The 21,051-nt window shown below is 42.5% G+C and overlaps 2 protein-coding genes across 8 annotated transcripts in view; one reads left to right on the top strand and one right to left on the bottom strand.

Annotated features, from left to right (window-relative positions):
* The window catches only part of sptan1 (spectrin alpha, non-erythrocytic 1), a 32,851-nt gene extending 21,948 nt beyond the window's left edge, over positions 1-10,903 (top strand). For 2 of the 7 annotated variants that reach the window (XM_020707837.2, XM_020707835.2), the window contains 23 exons: positions 511-673; positions 840-854; positions 1,542-1,673; positions 1,942-2,079; positions 2,159-2,263; positions 3,103-3,311; positions 3,394-3,514; positions 3,629-3,750; positions 3,832-3,964; positions 4,248-4,346; positions 4,421-4,580; positions 5,424-5,500; positions 5,586-5,795; positions 5,980-6,276; positions 6,474-6,586; positions 6,698-6,715; positions 6,884-6,946; positions 8,667-8,721; positions 9,588-9,784; positions 9,865-9,918; positions 9,997-10,143; positions 10,263-10,410; positions 10,484-10,903. In XM_020707837.2, the coding sequence (XP_020563496.1) occupies positions 511-673; positions 840-854; positions 1,542-1,673; positions 1,942-2,079; positions 2,159-2,263; positions 3,103-3,311; positions 3,394-3,514; positions 3,629-3,750; positions 3,832-3,964; positions 4,248-4,346; positions 4,421-4,580; positions 5,424-5,500; positions 5,586-5,795; positions 5,980-6,276; positions 6,474-6,586; positions 6,698-6,715; positions 6,884-6,946; positions 8,667-8,721; positions 9,588-9,784; positions 9,865-9,918; positions 9,997-10,143; positions 10,263-10,410; positions 10,484-10,609 (2,902 nt within the window). In that variant the 3' untranslated portion in view covers positions 10,610-10,903. The remainder of the gene's footprint in view (positions 1-510; positions 674-839; positions 855-1,541; positions 1,674-1,941; positions 2,080-2,158; positions 2,264-3,102; positions 3,312-3,393; positions 3,515-3,628; positions 3,751-3,831; positions 3,965-4,247; positions 4,347-4,420; positions 4,581-5,423; positions 5,501-5,585; positions 5,796-5,979; positions 6,277-6,473; positions 6,587-6,697; positions 6,716-6,883; positions 6,947-8,666; positions 8,722-9,587; positions 9,785-9,864; positions 9,919-9,996; positions 10,144-10,262; positions 10,411-10,483) is intronic. The other 5 variants (XM_011482018.3, XM_004075041.4, XM_011482019.3 and 2 more) reach the window with 3 other exon arrangements.
* wdr34 (WD repeat domain 34) lies at positions 10,902-19,596 on the bottom strand. Its single transcript, XM_004075040.4, has 9 exons — positions 19,389-19,596; positions 16,070-16,321; positions 15,872-15,981; positions 14,325-14,482; positions 13,826-13,935; positions 13,553-13,723; positions 12,567-12,799; positions 12,293-12,450; positions 10,902-11,257 (listed from the first exon to the last, which is right to left on the bottom strand). Exons 1-9 carry the CDS (start codon positions 19,464-19,466, stop codon positions 11,019-11,021), a joined length of 1,509 nt encoding a protein of 502 aa, XP_004075088.1. The 5' UTR covers positions 19,467-19,596; the 3' UTR covers positions 10,902-11,018.
* Positions 19,597-21,051: the final 1,455 nt, after the last annotated feature.

Below are 21,051 nucleotides of genomic sequence, written 5' to 3'. Positions count from 1 at the left end.
AAACTGCGATAGGTGACATCTAAAAAGTAGGATTACAGATGTTTCAATGCTGTAAAAATCGTCACTACACATTTGACTTTTTCTCAGACAGAAATGAACATTTTCATACTTTTTTCTCTTGTTTAAACTCTCAAAGTTCAAACCTTTATAGAAAAATAAGTCCAGTATTATAGAATGAAAACAACAATCTGAGGTTGTTCAAAGATTTGTGTAGATTTGGCAAACTGAACACATTCTGGATACATAGCACGGAGGAGATCGTTGACAGTCAACAGCCAATCAGGATGCAGAACACAATGCTTTGGTAACATTTTTAAAGAAGCGTGCAAAAATTGAACAAAATAAATTGTGAAACACTGAGATTGCAAAAAGTAAACCTTGTTATAGTGAGGGACCACTGTGGAGTCTTTTAGGGGTTAGTGATTAGTAAGGAAGTTTGGGCATAGCCTCAGTGATTGCCCAATTCCAGTGGAGGAACCTCTTTTAACCAAAGACTGTAATGTGTGAAAGGTGGCGCCGGCTGAAGGCCCAGATGATCGAGAAGCGGTCGAAGCTGGGTGAATCCCAGACCCTGCAGCAGTTCAGCCGGGACGTGGATGAGATCGAGGCCTGGATCAGTGAGAAACTGCAGACTGCCACTGATGAGTCCTACAAGGATCCCACCAACATCCAGGTACTCACAGGGTCTCTGGTATGACCCCAAGAGCAGCAGGGCTTCCCACTGGAGGATCCTGAGGAGGAATCTCACGTTTTTACTTCTTCAGTAGTTCTTAATGAAACATGTATGTCTTGTCTGAAGTGAGACTGAATCTTTCTCTCACTGTTTTGTTCTCTTGTAGCTTTCCAAGCTGCTGGTAAGTTTGAGTAGTTTGTCGCTGACTAACCTCCGAGCAGACGATCGTCACACGTCTTTGTTGTTTGTGTGAGCGTGACCTAGAACTCCGTTTGCTCTAGCTTGAGTTTGTCCCTCATCAGCTTCTTGGCTTGGTTTTAATTGAGTTAAAAACCTTTTAGTTAATTCTGGGTCATTTATTTTCCTGAAGGTTTGTTGTTTTGTGCTTCGTTTTTGTTTGTTGTCTTGGAGGGGAGTTGACTTTAAATGTGCTTCAGAATCCAGAGTCAAAGACGCGTGACCAGAACTCAGCATGCGGTGAACGTGCCTCTGGTACTGAGCATGTTCTGGAGCAGCTGCACACATGATGGACTCAACCATCAGCAGCTTTTTAGTGACTCGTCCTCAAAGTCTGCTGTATTCCTCACGTTGTGTTCCGTGTTTGTAGATGTCCATCATAGTTGCTGCCTGTCTCATCATTTTGCATTGTGCTTTTTTGTGTTTGACTCAAACACCTGTGACTAATTTGTGTTTGGTGCCTAAAATGTGAAGACTGTTGTCTCCATCAGTTTTGAGCTTTTGTTTGCCTCTGAGCAGAAGTTTCGGAGCTTAATGGCTTCTTGTGTGGAATAAAATGCTGTGAGCATTTTCTAAGGTTTCATGTGGTTCTAAGCCTGGTTCTGGTCGGCCCTGGTGTGTGTGATTTTAGAGCAAACATCAGAAACATCAGGCCTTTGAAGCCGAGCTGCACGCCAATGCAGACCGGATCCGTGGAGTCATCGACACCGGAAACGCTCTGATCCAGAGGGGAGGCTGCGCCGGCAGTGAGGATGCAGTCAAGGTTTCTCACGCCTATTTTCTCTTACATTCAACACGTTTTTGTTTTTCTTCACTAAATCACTCCTGCAGCAAACACTTTTTTTAAATTTTATTTAGAAAGTATGTTGAGCTGGAAAGGTTGAGTGCAGCTTTTATCTTTAGAAACTGATGAAGCTTATGAAAAATTACAATTTGTTTACTCAGCTGGACAGTTTTTTGGAAGTTTTATTTGTTGGGGCTGTAGCGAAACATGGATCACTTTAACAGACTCACAACTCTGTTCCACTTAGGCTCGTCTGAACGCTCTGGATGAGCAGTGGCAATTCCTCGTCAACAAATCTGCAGAAAAGAGTCAGAAACTGAAGGAGGCCAACAAGCAGCAGAACTTCAACACTGGCATCAAAGACTTTGACTTCTGGCTCTCTGAGGTGAGAGGCAGCGTCCAACAGGACTGGGCACACCTGGGTACATGTCATGAAACTAAAGGAAGTCTCTGGTTCTTCCCAGGTGGAAGCCCTTCTTGCTTCTGAAGATTATGGCAAAGACCTGGCTTCAGTCAACAACCTGCTGAAGAAACACCAGCTGCTAGAAGCAGACATTTCTGCCCATGAGGTATGCATCATGATTTCCTGAATGTTGGGCAGCCGTATTTTAAACCTCCCTAACCTCGTTTCAGAGCTGTGGCATCTTTAAATGACATTGTCCCAGTTGCCTGAAGATTTTCAGTCATCCAAGTCATATTCTCACTGGATTCTGCTCGCCATGACAACTGAACTTTAAAAGGTTCTCATCCTAACCGCTTCTTCAGTTCTAACAGCTGATGGAGAACTGGTTGCAATCAAAGATGTATGTAAATGTGGCAAAGTGAATGCACTCTGTACAGGAGATACGGCACACAGACTGATTGACAAGATCTGCAGCCAACCAGGACGCAGAACCCAACGTGCTGTTTAAAAATATAAAAAAGTATGCAAAATTGCACTAAAAAGAATCTGAAACAGCGACACTGCAAAAGTTCTAATGCTGGATTTTAACGCAATTCAGACACCATGCTTACTTTTTTTTTTTTTTAAAGCCAAATATGACACCATAGATTTGCTGAAGTGAAAACCTAACCTATCATTAACCTGAGTGATGAAGGAATTCGGACACAGCCACTGGTTTCGATGCAAGAATCAGTGGGCTCAAATCAAAACCCAGGAATTGGAGGAATTCCCTCACCACATCAGCACTGTAGACGGATAATCATTTAATAAACAACTGGAAATCTCCAGCAGACCGAAGAAGCTCCTTGGATGAGAGCCCAACCTTTAAAGCTCAACCATCTCCAAAGATCAGAATTCTGCTATTGTCCCAGTGGAAACATGCTGCATCTTAGAGGATCTAATCTCTAACATTGATTGAAGAGTCGTGATGAATGCATTGAGGGGTCTTTACATGAACTTCTCCAGGATCGCCTGAAGGATCTTAACGGTCAGGCAGACAGCCTGATGGCCAGCAATGCCTTCGACACCACCCAGGTGAAGGACAAGCGCGATGCCGTGAACGGACGCTTCACCAAGATCAAGAGCATGGCTGCAGCCCGCCGTGCAAAGCTCAACGAGTCCCACCGCCTTCATCAGTTCTTCAGGGACCTGGATGATGAGGAGTCTTGGATCAAGTAAGTGATTCCACTTTCTTTGTTGTCCTTTTTTGGGAGAAAAAAGTGTAAACGGAAGTACTTCTGCTGCACCCTTCTTCAGGGAGAAGAAGTTGCTCGTGGGTTCTGAAGACTACGGACGTGATTTGACAGGAGTGCAGAATCTGAGGAAGAAACATAAGAGGCTTGAGGCTGAGCTAGGAGCGCATGAGCCAGCCATCCAGGTAACCTTTGAGCTTCATCAGAACAAGTCATTTCTGTTGGATTCATGTCGTCAGTGTTTTGATGATCAGTAGTTTCGGAGACGGTAACTCATTGTGTGTTGTGTGTGTCATCAGTCGGTGTTGGACACTGGGAAGAAGCTGTCAGATGATAACACCATTGGTCAGGAGGAGATCCAGCAGAGGCTGGCCCAGTTTGTGGACCACTGGAAGGAACTCAATGACTTATCTGGAGCGAGGTGAGCCTGCTACGCCACACAGGTGCAGTAGACGGATCTGCACGTATAGAAATGAGTCTACAAATGTGTGATTGGCTTCAGGGGGAGGAGGCTGGAGGAGTCGCTGGAGTACCAGCAGTTTGTGGCGAATGTGGAGGAAGAAGAAGCGTGGATTAATGAGAAGTTGAATCTTGTGGGAAGTGAGGACTACGGAGACACACTGGCTGCTGTTCAGGTACTGTACTGTTAACATATCGGACTTTTTGAAGAGCTTTGCCAGACTGTTGAAACGTCCTGTGGGTGCATTTTATTTGAATTATTGGATTTGATTGTTCATGCAAAAAAACTCTTAAAAATAAACCGTGAAGTGACTATATTGTAAAAACAAAGTTTTTGAAATCTAAAATAATCCCAGCTTTATAAGTGCACACAATGCTGAGCTCTTTGTAGAAGTGTTCCTTCGTCTGCTGGTCAGCTTCATCATTCTTTAACAAAGTGGGTTCAATCTGCATCTTCAGGGTTTGCTGAAAAAACACGAAGCGTTTGAGACGGACTTCACCGTTCACCGCGACAGAGTCAGCGACGTGTGCGCCAACGGAGAGGAGCTCATCAAGAAGGTAGTAACGAGCAGAATGCAGGTCAACAAGCAGCGCTGCAAACACAGATACTCACGATCCGTGTTTGACAACAGAACAACCATCACGTGGACAACATCAATGCCAAGATGGCCGCTCTGCGAGGAAAGGTGTCAGAGCTGGACAGGGCCGCCGCTCAGAGGAAGGCCAAGCTGGACGAGAACTCTGCCTTCCTGCAGTTCAACTGGAAGGCGGACGTGGTGGAGTCCTGGATCGGTAGGAAGCCTGGCCTTTGTGGGCCCCACCCTCATCCAGACAGACTGCAAATCCTGCTGTTAATTTGAATTAAAGTTGGATTTTAAAGTTTAGCCAAAAAAAGTTTAATGCCTAAAGAAAGCGAACGAGCGTCTTAGTTCAGATTAAAATCTTTGCAGAGTTTGAGATTTAGCAGATAGACAAAGTCATCAAAACACCAGACAGATCACACATCAACATCCAACTAAAATGCAAAAAAGAGAGAGCCTAGAAATTGGAAAAGAATACTAATCTCAACTAGAAAATCACTAGAATGTAGTAAAAGTAACTGTCCATGCAGTAAGTCATTTTTCCTAAACAAGAAATCGGATAACAAGATATCAAAATATAGAAAAACGAGTTCCACAAAAGCATTCCAAAAGGAAGGAAAAAAAAGCAAAAAATGCGGACTATATGTGGCAGTAAGTTTTTTTTTTGTTGTTGCTAGTTTTAAGCAAATAGTTTATGTTTTTGGGGTTCCCATGTACCTAATTGTAGTTTATTTTGATTACTGACAAAATGTGGAAGTGGAAATGACTAATTTTATGACTAAATGAGAATAGCAGCTCGGTCCAAGTTGTCTCATCCTAATAAATTGTTGTTTAAAAACAAGGTTTTTTATTATTTTTATTATTTTGTTATTTGCAAGTATCAAACAGTTTGCAGAGCAATTATAGATTAGAAAGGATAATTATTTTTAATTTTCTGTCTTTTTTAAAATGTTCTGGTCTTTGTCCAAAACCTGAGTTGTTGTAAAGTGTCCATGGTTTTGAGCTGACAGTTCTGAATGTTCTCCTCATCTCTGAACTGCTGTTTTGTATTCAGGCGAGAAGGAAAACAGCCTGAAAACTGATGACTACGGCAGAGACCTTTCCTCAGTGCAGACTCTGCTCACCAAACAGGTGAGGCCGCGCTTTCCCAGATATTCCTGCCTCCTCTTTGTCGTGAGAGTCGGCTCCTCATTGTCACAATTTTTTTCCTCTGCAGGAAACATTTGACGCCGGTCTGCAGGCCTTCCAGCAGGAGGGCATCACCAACATCACAGCTCTGAAGGACCAGCTGCTCACTGCCAAGCACGTCCAGTCCAAAGCCATCGAGGCTCGCCATGCGGCTCTGATAAAACGCTGGAACCAGCTGCTGTCCAACTCTGCTGCACGAAAGAAGAAGCTTCTTGAGGCCCAGGAGCACTTCAGAAAGGTTGGGGGTCACATTTATCTGTACGGATTCTTTACATCCTCCTTCTTAGTGACCTTTCCCTGTAAATTGTTCTTTAGTCTGTGGATCCCTGGATGTTGGCCACTTTTAAGCGTTTGAACAAGTTTGCAATGATGCTCTCTCAGTTGAGTTCTATTCAAGGACTTTACTCCCTGCTCCATCACAGGTCGAGGACTTGTTCCTGACCTTTGCCAAGAAGGCGTCGGCTTTCAACAGCTGGTTTGAGAACGCAGAGGAGGACTTGACCGATCCGGTGAGGTGCAACTCTCTGGAGGAGATCCGGGCGCTGCGTGAAGCCCATGAGGCCTTCCGCTCCTCTCTGAGCTCGGCTCAGGCGGACTTCAACCAGCTGGCAGAGCTGGACCAACAGATCAAGAGCTACCAGGTTGTGTCCAACCCGTACACCTGGTTCACCATGGAGGCCCTGGAGGAGACCTGGAGGAACCTACAGAAGATCATCAAGGCATGTGCATGAAACCCAGTTCTATAGAGAACTGTTGAGAGTTTTGAAAGTGAGACTTGAAATCTTAGTGGAGAAATGTTTCAGGGAAGAATGTTTCAAGTCCAGTTGTCTCAAAGTGTAAACATATTCATGCTGCAGTTTTGAGTATTTTTAGGAGGCAGTTCTTTCCTGATTTTTCTTTTCTTCAATGAGTTCAGGAGCGGGAGCTGGAGCTGCAGAAGGAGCAGAGGAGGCAGGAAGAAAACGACAAGCTACGTCAGGAGTTTGCTCAGCACGCTAATGCTTTCCACCAGTGGCTGCAGGAGACCAGGTAGAGTGTGGTTCTGAACGGATCCAGTGTTAAACTGTGGAGCAGCCGGGTTAGTAATGTTGCTAATCTGTTTTTCCTCTTGCTGGTGCTCGGAATCGCTCTCCTCATCAGGACTTATCTTCTGGATGGGTTAGTATCACTTCTTTTATATTTGTAAAAGTTAGATTTGTAAGATGTGATGTTCTGCACATCTTTTTAATCTTGTTTTTTTTAAATGAAGTAATCCAGAATCTTAATTCCTCTTGTTTCGTTGTTCTAATCTGTGCTCCTTCCTCCCGGTGTCCCCTCTCTGTGTAGCATAGCGTATCGCCGGGTTATCTATGTCTATCAGTACCAAGTAGCTGATGATCTTTCAGGAAGGTCAATCCTTTTCAGGCTTTGCTCTGGTTTATTTGGCTTTTCTGACCCACACCGTGCCGTGGAGGCCGTGTGACCTCATTCACTTCATTCTAATTATACCCGACTGGGCCATCATGTTTCCAGCACCCCCCCTCTGCACTAACCCTCCTCACAGTTGAGACTGATTTACACTGGTCTGTCTGCGGTGCGTCTCCCTTGTGTTGTGCGGGAGTCCGACTCACGACCGTCAGTTAGTTGACATCGTCTTTGTTGCATCTCTGGTCCGTCCCCATGGCTTCCAGAGGATTGGTTTGTCCTGCCACCCCCATGTCAAGTAGTCCATTCAAAACTCAAGTAAAGGCCCCATGCCCCCTCCTTCCTCACCGAGTCCTTGTAAAATGCAGGTTTTGTGTCAGAGATTATGTGTTTGTACTTTTACAATTAACTTTCGTCATGTTGAAAATGGACAACGGTGTTTACCGCAGTGATAACCTGCGTCTTTTAAATATAGAAAAACATTCTATAGTTTTATTCTGAAAGAACAATGGAAGTTTTTATTTTGAAACCTGGACCTGTTTCTCTGGCTTTTTTAATTCGTCACATGGAGACGCATCGCAGGCAGAGCCGTGGAAATCGGCCTTTAGAGTAGTGCTGCTTTAAAGCCGTAGACGTGTTGGTTTGCCCCCTGTGTGGATTTCATTTCCTCCCTCTGTGTGCACACACATGAAGGTTTTTCTGCACGTGTGCTGTGCTTTTTATGGACACTGACCTCCACAGTTCACCGCTGACCGGCTGCACTAAGGGTGCTGCAGCCCTAATCCAGCATGGTTTGGGTTAGTGGGATAAATTGGCACAGATGTAGCTGCTGTTTGAACACAAAGACACTACAGTACTCCCCCCCCTTATCCGTGGGGGTTAGGGACCTGACACCTGCAAATACGGAAAACCACCCCCAACCCAGCGGCCGAAGAATGTCCGTCACCGATCGTTACTCATCAAAAACCCGTCTGAAACATTTCTGATGCTTTCTAAAACATTTATGAAAGTACATTGGAACATTGCTCTACATAGAGTTTTTTTTTATTCAGAGCAATAGACTGTACCGTAGTGTACTTTAAAACGCACAATAGGAGTATCACTCTTTCTCTGTGCCTTAATACCAGGAGCCTGTGCTTCCTCCATCACTTAAGTGCAGGAGGTCATCTTCTTCCAGAAGAGGCCGGTTTCATCCGGATGATAATTATTCTCCGCCATTATCTTCCTCAGCGTATCAGGATATTTTCCAGCCGCTTCGGAGTCAGCTAATGCCATTTCTGCATGCAGGGGGCCAAACTTTAGTTACAGAGATTCAGGAACCAGAAAAAGAAGGAAATAGCTGTGAAATATTCTTTAGCAGCCAGCGAGGAAGCCGATGGGCTGCCGTGCTCTTCATCTCTGCCCCGCAGCATATTCTTCGGACGCAAAAGTCTCATACAAGCGTCTTCAGTTGAGTTTTTGTGATGAACCGGAGAAAATCCGCAAAGACGTGAAACGTGATTAAGCGGGGGAATACTGTATAGAGGAACAGCTTTAGTCTATACAGCGTGTGGAGAATAACAGACACAAATTCAATACAGAAATACATTTTTGTAATACAATCTGAAATAAAAGCTTGATGTAAATACAGATAATGTTATTTAAGAAGCTGCCATTCTTTTTTTTATTTTTTATTATTAACTCTGGTTGTTGTTTTTTGGATCAGGTCATGTATGGTGGAGGAGTCTGGTACACTGGAGTCCCAACTGGAGGCCACTAAGGTAAAAAGATCCTGTGGATTATTGCATTTCTGTGGGGTTCATGCAGATACCCCAAACCCTTTTCATGGTAGAATTTTGAAACGTTACACACTGGTCCGGAATCTTTATAGCATGAAATAAAATATGCATAATGCTGCGTTCACACCGTCAGGACCGTCTGTTTTCAATGCTAAGTCAGTGTACAGATAATCAGAGGTCCTGTGGTGCAATGCAGTGTTTTTAGAGTTTAAATATCTTAACGTTGGTGAAGAAGACGCACCGCGAATTCCAATCAGGAACTCACCTTTGGCCCATGACGCGTTGATGAGGTATTCACCGGATGGAGTCCAAAACCAACATGGAGGAGAATCGGATTGTTCTCATCGTAAACTTTATACTTTTTTCACAATAAGCATCCAGACGATAATAAAAGGTTCCTCTAATTGTATTCTTATTTATAATTTTCCCTCGGACTAATGCGGCACAGCAAGTAATCAAAGTGGGTCACGGAGAGTTGGAAGTACCGCTGAAAGCAGCCGTCATTCAGACGCAGATCTTGCAGCAGATGGTGACCCTCACCAAATGTGATGCAGTTTGAACGCAGCAAAGAGTTGTTGTTAAACTTTTATTTATCTTGTAAAAAAATATTTACAATGACAATCAGGATCAGGGAAAACAAAAACCACCATACATTTAAAGTCATTAACATGTGTGAAATTGCAAATCATCCATAAAAGTATTTTTAAAAATAAAAAATGTGTTGTTTTTTTGTACTAACCATAAATAAAGTTGGCCTCACAGTTAAACTAATCATTTTAGTATGAATCAGTGAAACACTGAACTGAGTGAAACTCTAAATCTGCTTTCCTGGATTGGCGCGTCTGCAGCGGAAGCACCAGGAGATCCGCGCCATGCGCAGCCAGCTGAAGAAGATTGAAGACCTGGGGGCGGCCATGGAAGAAGCTCTCATCCTGGACAACAAGTACACAGAGCACAGCACGGTGGGCCTGGCCCAGCAGTGGGACCAACTGGACCAGCTGGGCATGAGGATGCAGCACAACCTGGAGCAACAGATACAAGCCAGGTGCTGATCGCAGCAGACGCTGAAGTTCACGACATGCTAAAGGGAATCTGTGTTCATGTTTCTGCTCATCCTGCTTTCAGAAACACCACCGGAGTGACAGAAGAGGCTCTTAAGGAGTTCAGCATGATGTTCAAGTAAGCTGCCTCACGTCAACGGATTTATGGGCGTGTTCAACGCCAGGATGAATCATCACCTGTTTCTGTTTCATTTAGACACTTTGACAAGGAGAAGTCCGGCCGCCTGAACCATCAGGAGTTCAAGTCGTGTCTGCGCTCTCTGGGATACGACCTACCCATGGTGGAGGAAGGAGAACCTGATCCTGAGTTTGAAGCCATACTTGACACAGTGGATCCAAACAGGTCTGCTGCTGTTTTACATGTATTGGTCTTGCATGGAACGAGTCTCTGCATTGCTTAGAGAGTCAGAGTTTAGGGAAGACCTCCACAATCTAAGGTACTGGAGTGATGTGTTTCTGTAGGGATGGGAACGTATCGCTGCAGGAGTACATGGCGTTCATGATCAGCCGTGAGACGGAGAACGTAAAGTCCAGTGAAGAGATTGAGAGTGCCTTCCGGGCTCTCAGCGCTGAAAACAAACCCTACGTCACTAAAGAGGAGCTCTATCAGGTGAGTGGTGTTGGTTTGTCTTCGTGCAGATCTGTGATCGCTGCTGTCCTGACCCACGTCACCTGTCTTCCAGAACCTGACCAGGGAGCAGGCCGACTACTGTCTGTCCCACATGAAGCCGTACCTGGACAGCAAGGGCCGCGAGCTGCCGTCGGCGTTCGACTTTGTTGAATTCACTCGCTCGCTTTTCGTCAATTGATCCCCCACCCCCTTCCCCAGTGACCAATCAGGAAGCGTTTTCCCCACACACTTCATCAACCTCACAGCTGAATCTGCATGATGGTGGCACATGAAACTCACTTAAGTATCTGTAATGTCAGTTTATCTCACCTTTAGCTACGTGTGCTTCTCATCATAGCTTAGTAAATCCCTTTGCTTCTGAATGTGACTGTTTTTGCTGTTTTAGCTTGTGCTTTTAATGATGTTAAGAACTATTATAACACCTTAATGACTGCAGTGTGCTTCAATAAACGCAAATGGTTAGAACTGGAAACCTGTGCTGCTGCTTTATTTTTTCCAATGAGTCCTTTCAGTAAAGAAATGGAAGCAGATGTGAGTTTGATCTGCTTTTCTTTTTAAGGCGGTCTTCCGTCTTTTGGTAGCAGGTCTCACTCTGCCCCCTGATTGGCTATTTGCTCCAGCTGGGTGCATTCTCTGGGCTTCTGTTCCACCAAATCATCGCTGAGCTGCCAAATGCTGACTGTTCCATTGGTTTTTCCCACCGCCAGCACTCGTGGCCTGTGACGGTTGAAATCCAAACACGTGGCGGCGTGGTCCGCTCCTCCGTCCTGGATGCTGGCTGCTGGTCGAAGTGACCTGCGGCCCAGGTCAAAAATCTGCACGTCACCTAGAGAGGTTAATTTTAGCACGTTAGGGTTTATGTAGGATGAGGTTAACCCTTGTGCAATCCTAGACATGTTAACATTGGTAGTTGGGTCATCTAGACCCACTAGACAGTGCGCTGAACCTTTTTTCTTCAATGATTTGTGATCTTCACTGGTGTCCATGGATTACATGAAATCTTTCCACCTTTATCCACCTCTGTCATGGTAGGGAGAACACGTCAATGTACGGGTGGGGTCATCTAAGATAGCACAAGGGTTAATGTCTTTGCTTTCACAAACAATACTTTCACATGATAGGCCTAGTTATATTTCTTGGTGTTGCTTAAAGACCCACTTTGATGAAAATCATGTTTTTGGTGTTTTTGACATGCTCTTGTTGGATTCTTCTAATAATGGAGGATATATGAAGGAAATTAAGCTTAGAAAATGATTGCATTTGCGACATAGAAAAGTATCTGCTCCACTCCATTCTGATTCATCCACTTGCAGACAAATGGATCCATGTACGTCTTTATTTTCCTGGTCTGAGCTGGAATCTGGATCAGCACTGTACGGCGGGATAGCTCCAGTATTGTTCGCCATTCCTGTTGTACCGCTAACGTTAGGTTGGGGTTGTGAGCGGCTGTAAGCTAGCGAGAGAAAGTGTAAACGGAGAGCCCTCAACAATGGGGAGGAATAATAGGGGTAATAACAGTTCCGTCCACAACTCAGGTGAATTTCTAGTGAACTACAACCGCTCTGCAGAAACTATGTCCTAGAAAACGACACAGGATTTTTGATTTTGGCTAAAAATATAAACACCATAATTAAAAGACCACTGGGAAAACTTTGAAAATAGATTAAAAGAAGACCAGAACTGTTACACAATCAGCTGTTCTGGGGCTAAAGATATAGATCTGGAATCTTTGAAAAAATTCCATCTAAATGTTGAACGGACTCAGCTCCACTTCTCGTCCCATCAGTCCGTGTTCCTCAAAAACAGGCTGGCGTTTAGAAGGAAAATAAACTGATGTTTGTCACCAAGCACTTCGGTGTACCTTGTCCACTGGCTGCAGCAAACACCAGTGGCCTGGTTGGAGACCACTGCACTTGAAACACGTAGGAGTCTGAAACCCTCAGAGAGAGCAGCGGGTCGGCCTGCAGCAGGGAGTGGATGTGAGCCAGGCCGTCAGTCCCTGCACTCACAAACAGGTTTCTGTAAACACAACAACGAAAGCTCACCAAACAGCAGAGATGCCTCGTATTTTGTCTGACCACGTGTTTCATTTTAGGACAAGATGAAACGGCTCAAATAAGCGACTGAGTCTTCACCTGTGGAAAGGGGAGCAGTGTAGGGAATACACCGGGCCGCTGTGGGGCCTGAACGCAAAGACTGCTGGGGCTTTTAGAGCCACGCTCAGGCCCTCAGAAGGCACCGCCGCCAGCATTCGGGACGAGAAGGAACATTTGAGCTGCAGGCCGCCCTCGGACCCCACCAGGAAGGTGTCGGAGTCCCACGGAGACAGAGCAAGGGAGGTGACGCCCACAGTATTGCTGCCACGACCCTATGAGCAACACAAGAGCCGTTTTTTAACAGCTCTCACTCTAAAAAATAAATGCTTAAGTGTTTCAATCTGGAAGATAAGAGAATGTTGAGCAAAAGTGCTTTCAAATGAAGATACTGCCTCTGCCATGCTTAACTAACTGCATAACAGAGTTCATGACTTCACTTTAGTGAAATCCAGCTCAGATTAAAGTACTTTGGGGACCCACATAGACATCCTGTCAAGATGATGGAGAATTGTCTTAGAAAAATTGTACTACACATCACAAGTTCAAACCTTTTTTTAAAGTAAAAACGTTCTAGTTTGCTTTTAATCTAAAAGAACAAGAGGGGATTGCACTGTTAACACATGGTTCATAGCTGTTTGAACTTAAAATGACTTACTGAGAAAGTCAGCTTTTTTATATCCACAGAATGCTGAATTGATTCCACACTGAAATGGTTTAGAGTTTCTTGGTTTTGGCCTCAAGAAGTAAAAAACACTGAACACAACATGAGGTGAGTCAATCACCAAAATTCAATTCCTCTCTATTCAGAAAATCTGGGAAGTTAAACCAGCTTTGTGTATACAACATCCACTAAGGTTTTCACAATATTCCTAACTTATTGTGTGTAGATCCAGTCTATGGTTCTGAGCTTCTTCCCAGCTGGTTTAGTTAACAGAGGTCCAGTTCAGGTTGCTTCACATACAACCGGGAACTTCTGGCAGATCTATTTTAGGTGGAAGAACACACTTTGAGGGTTTGATTCTCACCTTCAGACCAACACTGATGCTGTGTGGAATTTGCTGTTTGGCTAAAGCGTATCCATCATTCAGAACCAGCCTGGTCCGATACGAGTCCACAAGCCACAACAGCACTCTTCCACCGGAGCAGGCGCTCAGAATCCCAAAGTCTCCTTTCTTTTGCAGGGGCACCCAGGCAACCTGGAAAGATGGGGAATTTCATTTTACTTTTCCAACAAAATTCTTTTATTGTTGACTGGGTTCACTCTGCATGAACCCAGAGGCCGTTTGTCTGTTCTGCACCTGGTACACAGGCTCTCTGTGACTGTCTGAAGACATCCCAGTCTGAGCCCAGACAGGATCCTGAGTCTGGCTGGTGTTCCAGACCACCACCTCTCCATTGTAAAGACCGCCTGCAACCAAAACATCCCACAGTTCTGACTAACATGTCATCTAAACACCACAGACTTTGTAGCATCTGAAGATAAAGGTTTTTTAATACTTTAATTCAATGAAATCAAATGAATTCCTCGTTGGGCATTATCCATTTCAAAATCCACAAATCTCAGCAAGTCACTGTTTGAAACAAAAAATATTTTTTAAATTATACAATATAGATTGCATTTAAGTAAAACAAATGTATAATACTGAATATAAAATCAAAATAGATACCAAAAAATGATTATTTGCACAAACACTAAAGATTTGCAATCTAAAGAGGTTCTTTTGATTATGGAGATTGCTGTTAACTGTTGTTTATGTGGCACATGTCATTTTAAAAAAAAAATTGTTTTTAATATACCTGCGATGAGGGCGGGATGATTGGGGTGACAGCACAGTGCTGTGACGGCTGAAGGAGCATCTATGATCAGGTTGGGCTGGTTGCTTTGCAGGCCTCTCTGCTCCAGATTCCACAGGCAAACACAAGACCTCTCCGTGCTCCAGTCTCCATCGTCCGTCCTGTTCAGCAGAAAACCCCAATCTGAAATGTATTCAGTTATTTCACACAGCATAAACTCACAACCTGCATCTGATACTCAGGGAAACAGCTTTCTAGTCTTAAAACAAAAGAAGCTTTAAAAAAAAAGACAATTTATTCTAGGTTTTATGATAAGACTTGATATGTTTAAACAGCCTGATAATACTCAATTACAGTAGTATAATGATAACAGGGGTGGGATTCTATAAATTGGCTTCCTTCCACTCCCTTTCAAGCAATCTTTGATTTAATATCTAATTATCCTAAGTTTGATGCATCTTTGAATGAATGTATGAATGCTTATTGCATTGTTTTGTGCATTATTTCATGATTGCTTGAAATAAACCATTTTAAATCAAAATCAAATATTTACTGTACTATATGATAACCAAAAAGGACCTATAACGGTGTCTGCAGCCTTCAACACGTATAGAATCATTCAGGTCCATTTCTCCACAAAACCCCATTACTTTACCTAGCTCTTTAGAAAAACAGGAAACCGATTTGTATTAATGTAATTATTGCTATTATACTAAATATAAATGAGTTATTGTTTTTTGGCATAAAGAAAACATAAGCACAAACAGAAATAGCCCTTTTCTGAAAATACAAAATAGTTTATAACTTTTGACAGAGGTTCACATGACTTCCTTCCAAAATAAAAGACAGCCTGTGTCACATAGCAGTGATTGAAAAATCAAAAAGCACACAGTTTATTTTAATGTTTGTGGTGCATCTCTGACAGAAATTCATAAATCGAACAAACCAAAATGAAATCAGATCTAATTAAGTGACCCTTAGACATAATGTGCACTTAAAATGATTTCATTTATTCAAAACAGATCAAATCTGCCTTATAATGAACAGTTTCTCTGCATCACTCTTGGATGGGATGGGCTTAATGTTGCGTTGTTAAGTAAAAGGAAAGAAACCAGCGTGTCTGTAAAGATTCGCATTAATCCAGCAAGTGTTGTCACCGGCCGTCCGTACTTTAGAGGAGCTGGACTTTGAAGACCCACTACGATCATTTTTTAATGTATAATAATAACAATTATGCCGTATGATCATGCCGTTTTTTTGTGAAATTCCAAAAACCAGTTAGGGTTAGAAATACTCAGAAATGCAATTTTGAGCTTTTTTTTTTTTTTTTTTTTTACAAACAGCCTCCATCTTTAAAAACAATGCCACTAGAATATGTCAAAAAGACCATAATCCCCATGAGATCAGATTTTCAGATCAACAAAACTTAAAGTGTGAGCTAAAATAGGTACTAAACAGAAATGATGCTGGTGTTTCTCACAGTAGCAGATTGTAGAAAACCTTTAAAGCATCTTTCAGGATGCGAGCGTGTCAGACCAACTCCAACATACCGACCGTAGGCACAGGCGACGACTGAACCTGTGCAGCTCCAGCTCACGCTGGTGACATGAAAGCCTTGCTCTTGAGCACTGGGATACTGAAGACAGTGGAGGCGGGAAACCTTCAAACGTGACAGTAACATCAACATTTTTCGATCTCGTCACGTAGATTAATCAATAATACACCGATGAATGTTTGTGACCGCTTACCCCTGTGCTGTGATCCTCCCAGTTTGCCTGAAATCCATCAAAAGCATGGCTCTTGGCGTTTTTCACCAACTCCCTGACGACCTTGTCCTCAACTTTCTGAAGGAAGTCGAGGAGGCCGGGCGGCGGTGGCTGGTCCCAGTTCTGTTGGTGGTTCTGATGTGTCTGCTCGTCTGTCTGTGCATCACCATCAGTGGTAAAGGCGGTCTGGACCGATGCTTCTGCAGTGTGCACAGGTGTGCTCTGACAGCTTTTCTAACACATGGAACAACAAAAAGTGAGTTCCCAACCCGTGTAAAACATTCAGAATCGCTGATTACAGGGACTGACAAATACACAAGATTATGTCCTCATATTTGTTCTTCTTGTCTTTGTGTTTCCTTCTAGTCTTAGAAGGGATTAACTTGGTTTGAAATGGAAAGTTTCCGACTGTGTGTGCTCTAAGCTTAATATGTTTTTACAAACATGTTAAACAGGAGCAAACATGGCAGCACACATCAGTATTTGTCATACTTTCTTCAAAGTCATTACCATCAGGGAAAAGGGTTTATTCGATTCAAAGAAATATAAATGTCAAATAAAATGTGAGAAAAAGAACACTTTATGTTTCTAATTCATGAGAGATCCACTTATTAATGTAAACATTAATTACAGATTGGAAGAAATTTCCATTTTATCATGTGTTCGTTTTGTTTTTTGGTCCTTTTGATCATTTTAAAGACTAAAGATGAAAATGAAAAATAATTAAGTTTGGAGGAAATGTCATATTTTTTATATGTGTATAATAAACTTCCCTGTCAATAGAATTACATTCAGACAAAGTTTGTCAATATTTTCCATACATGCACCAAATGTAATATGAGCAGAAAAGTGTATTCATTTTCATAATTTTCATTAAAAAAGTAACCTTTCATAGAATACAGATTCAGGGCTCACTGTTTACTTGATTTTAAGTATTTGTTTATCTTTACATATATTTGGGTTCCAGGTCATAAACCCACTGAAAAAAGATTTTTTTGAAATAAGAAATCTGCTCACATTTTTCAAGACATGAATGTTTTAAACCGAGATTCCTCCACTAATCATCTACTAAACTCAAAGCATGTGCACAGGCTCCTCAAATGTCATTAAATTGGTCATGTTTAATTCAATGTGGGGGAGACTTCAGACTTGACAAGTATCCAACTATCTTGCTAAGGAGGCTGGCTGTTCCCAGAGCGCCGTGTCCATACAGGTCAACGGAACGTCTAATACAGGGCTGGCTAACCCTGGTCCTGAAGAGCCACAACCCTGCCTGTCTTCTAGTCCAGTGTTTTTCAACCTTTTTTGAGCCACGGCACACTTTAAGCTTGACAAAAATCCCACGGCACACCAGCACCAGAGAAACTCATAGTCTGTATTGATCTACAGCCCCTCTGCAATCTCACATGCATTTTGTGATAATTATTGTGGCAGAAAAAGCAGGAAGTTGTAGCTGTTTTTTTTCTAAAAGATGTAATAAAAGTTAAGTTAAAAGATTTAAAAACTGGTTGATTTGTGTTTGTTGTGGTTTCAAGATGTTTAACAACGAAGATTCATTGTGCGCTGAGATGCTGTCACTTTAACCCAGTGCATCATGGGAGATGTAGTGCAATCAGCCTCCGAATGCAGACAGACTGGCGTCTCTGAGCTTCTTTGTTTTGTTCACTTGTTCCACGGTCTGACACCGGATTCTGTGGAAAGCTGCACCGCTAAAGACGAGCTTTAGCTGGTCTTTTTGTTGGAACTGAGAGACTTTATGAGCAGAATCAGAACAAGGAAGTGAAAACTTTAACCACTTCTGATTGGTCAGAATGATGACGTAGGATTAAGCCTCCAAGAATGATTGGTGGAGACAGTTAAAGGGGCGGGACTTTTCCTAAAACAGAGCTGAAGCTGCGGCTAAATCGCGGTACCGTCATTCTGATCAAAATGTCTTTAATAGACTCAAATAAACACAAATAAATAAGTATTTTATGATCTTTCATATTCCTAACTATTTTTTTTATCAGGGCCTGTTTGGATGAACACAGATCTGATATCCTGGGGATGGTAAATGTTTATAGATCAGTGAAAATGGGCAATTTCCCACGGTACACCTGACCATCTCCCAGGACACACTAGTGTGCCGCGGCACACTGGTTGAAAAACACAGATCTAGTCCTTGCTGACCAGCTTGTTGCTGATAAGCTGAATCAAGTAATTCAACATCCTGATTGACTGAAAACACCTGATTCAGGTAGTCAGCATCAAGCAGTGGAGGGAGAACTGGAGAATGGGCAGTGTTAAGGCTCCTGAGGATCGGGGTTGGAAGGACAAAAATGTGTCAGGAGAAGGAGCTCCAGCAAAAGAGACGACCGCGGGCTTCAACGGATTATCGAAAGGACAAGATTCAAGAATCTGGGAGACATCCAGAAAGAGTGGAATGAGGTGGAGGAACAGCCTCAGAAACCACATCAGAAGATGGGCTACAACTGTTGGATTCCTTTGGTCAACAGAGGAAACATTTCGACTGGGCCTAAGAGAAGAAGGACTGTTGGCCAAAACAACCATGTTGTTTTTTTGTTGTTGTTGTTTTTATGAAAGGAAAGGAAAGTGTGTTTCATTTGGGAATTAAGGTCCAGCAGTTTAGAGGAAGAGTGGTGAGGAGCAGAACCCAAACTGCTAGAGGTCCAGTGTTTAATCTCCACAGTCAGTCATGATTGTGGCTGCAATGTCCAGAGTCATTGCATTCTGTCCTAGCAGAATGTTCTAGAGGACCTTAGGATTTCTTCTGCTGAAGATCTAGAAGGAGATGCAGATTTCATCTTCCAGCAGATTAAACTTAGATCACATTTGTTTTCATTGCCATTTTCCATTGTACAATGAAATTGAAGCATCACCATTTCAGTGCAAGAATAAAAAAATAAATTAAAAAAACGAAATATCATATTGCAGGACTCAGCCCAGAAAGTTGAAGCACTGAAGACAGCCTTGACATCTTGAAAATACTTTACTTTGATATTTTGATTGATGTGATCATCTCTGTCTTTATCTTTTTGAAAAACTTAGAACTAGATTTCTCCACAGTATTTCTGAAAACCCGTTTTGGTAGGTTTATAGGCTGGAACCCCAATTTATGTCAAAAAACTATTTTGAAATCAGTTAAAAAGTGGGGCCTAAATCGACATTTTCTAAAAGTTACATTTTACAAATGGAGTTTTTGAAAATGAAAACACTTTTTGTGATATTCAATTTTTTTGGATAAGGTGGTCTAGTTATCTTTTCGTTCGTAGCTAGGAAAGGAAAACGTCGTCAAACGTACCGTGTGTAACGTTCCCAGCTGAGATTTCTTCCACTGTGACTCAACAGTCACAGCCTCTAAGGTTTCATCATGAAACATTTTAAAATGTTATTAAAAGAAGTACAACTGAAAAGAGCAACGAAAATAGGCTAAACAGGCAGAAACCCGTTTGACGCAGCAGCCGCCATTTTGCCACAAAGCGTCGTTACCTTGGTTACCCGAAAAGGAGGCTGCGCCACGGTGACGTAATTTCCGGTTAGATGAAGAAAACTAAACCCGTCTGGTTCCAGGCAGTGTTGGGCGGTTTTCTGCCCAATTTGGCGGTTTGGGTTCTAATTTTGCGGGTAAAAATGGCTTTGGGCGGGTATAGATAATTTGGGCGGTTCGGTGTTTTTTTCCCCCTTCATCAATATATAATGGCGGACTGAGTTAGGCTGTGTGGCTTGGAGTCCTATGTACTGAGGCTTCGTGAATGCACCAGGCAGAGATTAATTTTTTTTAATAAACTTTATTGAAGATATACAGGATACAAATTCAAGTCAATTTTAAGATGAAATCAGGAAATATCAAATATCTAGGTATCAATTTTCCCCCCAAACTATCAGAACTGGTGCAGTAAACCACACCCCATTACTGAAAGACATACAGGACGATCTAACACGCTGGACCAGCCTGCCTCTGTCCCTTATGGGCAAGGTAGCCACGGTAAAAATGAAAATCTTACCCAAAGTTAATTATCTATTCTCAATGATTCCCACACAACCACCATTAAAATGGTTCAAAACATTAGACTCATCCATATCAAGCTTTTTATGGAACAATAAACCTGCAAGAATCAGTCTAAAAACTTTAAAATCTGCAAAAAGCTGTGGAGGATTAGAATAACCTAACTTCCACAATTACTTTCTTGCAAATAGATTACAATACATCTTAAAATGGTTAAAAAATAATCCAGAAACCAACTCATGGTTAGACTTGGTGTGAGGGCAGAACCCACTGCCCCACAGTTAAGTTAAGTTCATTTGTTATATTTTTCTCTTGAATAAACCATTTCATTTTATTTCACACATTTCATAACAAAATTGACTTAATGACTTGTGCACACATTTAGTTAATTTTGTATTGTTTTGAGTAATTCTATTCTTTGAGTTCTGTTTGAGGCCTGATGCTGGGGCAGAGGCTGGAGCAGAAAACTTCCTGATGATGTGGCAGTGGGAGGAGCTGAAGAAGCTCCTGATGACTTGGAAAGGGAGGAGCATGGACAACTTCCATCTGGAGAAGATGGAGGGGAAAGACGAAGTGTATTCTTATGTTGGACTATTGTTTGTATTTTTTGGAATATGTTAAGCTTGCTTTGAGGTACAAGTTCAGTTTCTGTTGAAGCGTTAAATTACTAGTAATTTACTACTTTAATTAATATTTTGGTTTTGAATGTTTTGTATTTGTGCTCCCCTCCCTATTGTGTCATTGGTCTGATCAGCCAGTATAAAATCTCCCTAATGTTTCCTGTTGGGGGGTCAGTTTGAGTTCAGTTGGTTTGAGCTTTTGTTATTGATTCGCTCAGTTACATTTTTGTTAAGTTGACCCCATTTTAATTTGAGCCCCTGTCGTGTTGTGTTGGGTAAAATAAAAACCCCTGATTTGAAGATCTTTTTGTCCTGTGGCTCAATCTCTGCCGAGCGGA

Source organism: Oryzias latipes, chromosome 12 (genome assembly GCF_002234675.1).
Source record: "Oryzias latipes chromosome 12, ASM223467v1".
In the NCBI taxonomy this organism is placed as follows: domain Eukaryota; kingdom Metazoa; phylum Chordata; class Actinopteri; order Beloniformes; family Adrianichthyidae; genus Oryzias; species Oryzias latipes.
This window is presented reverse-complemented; position numbering and strand designations above follow the sequence as displayed.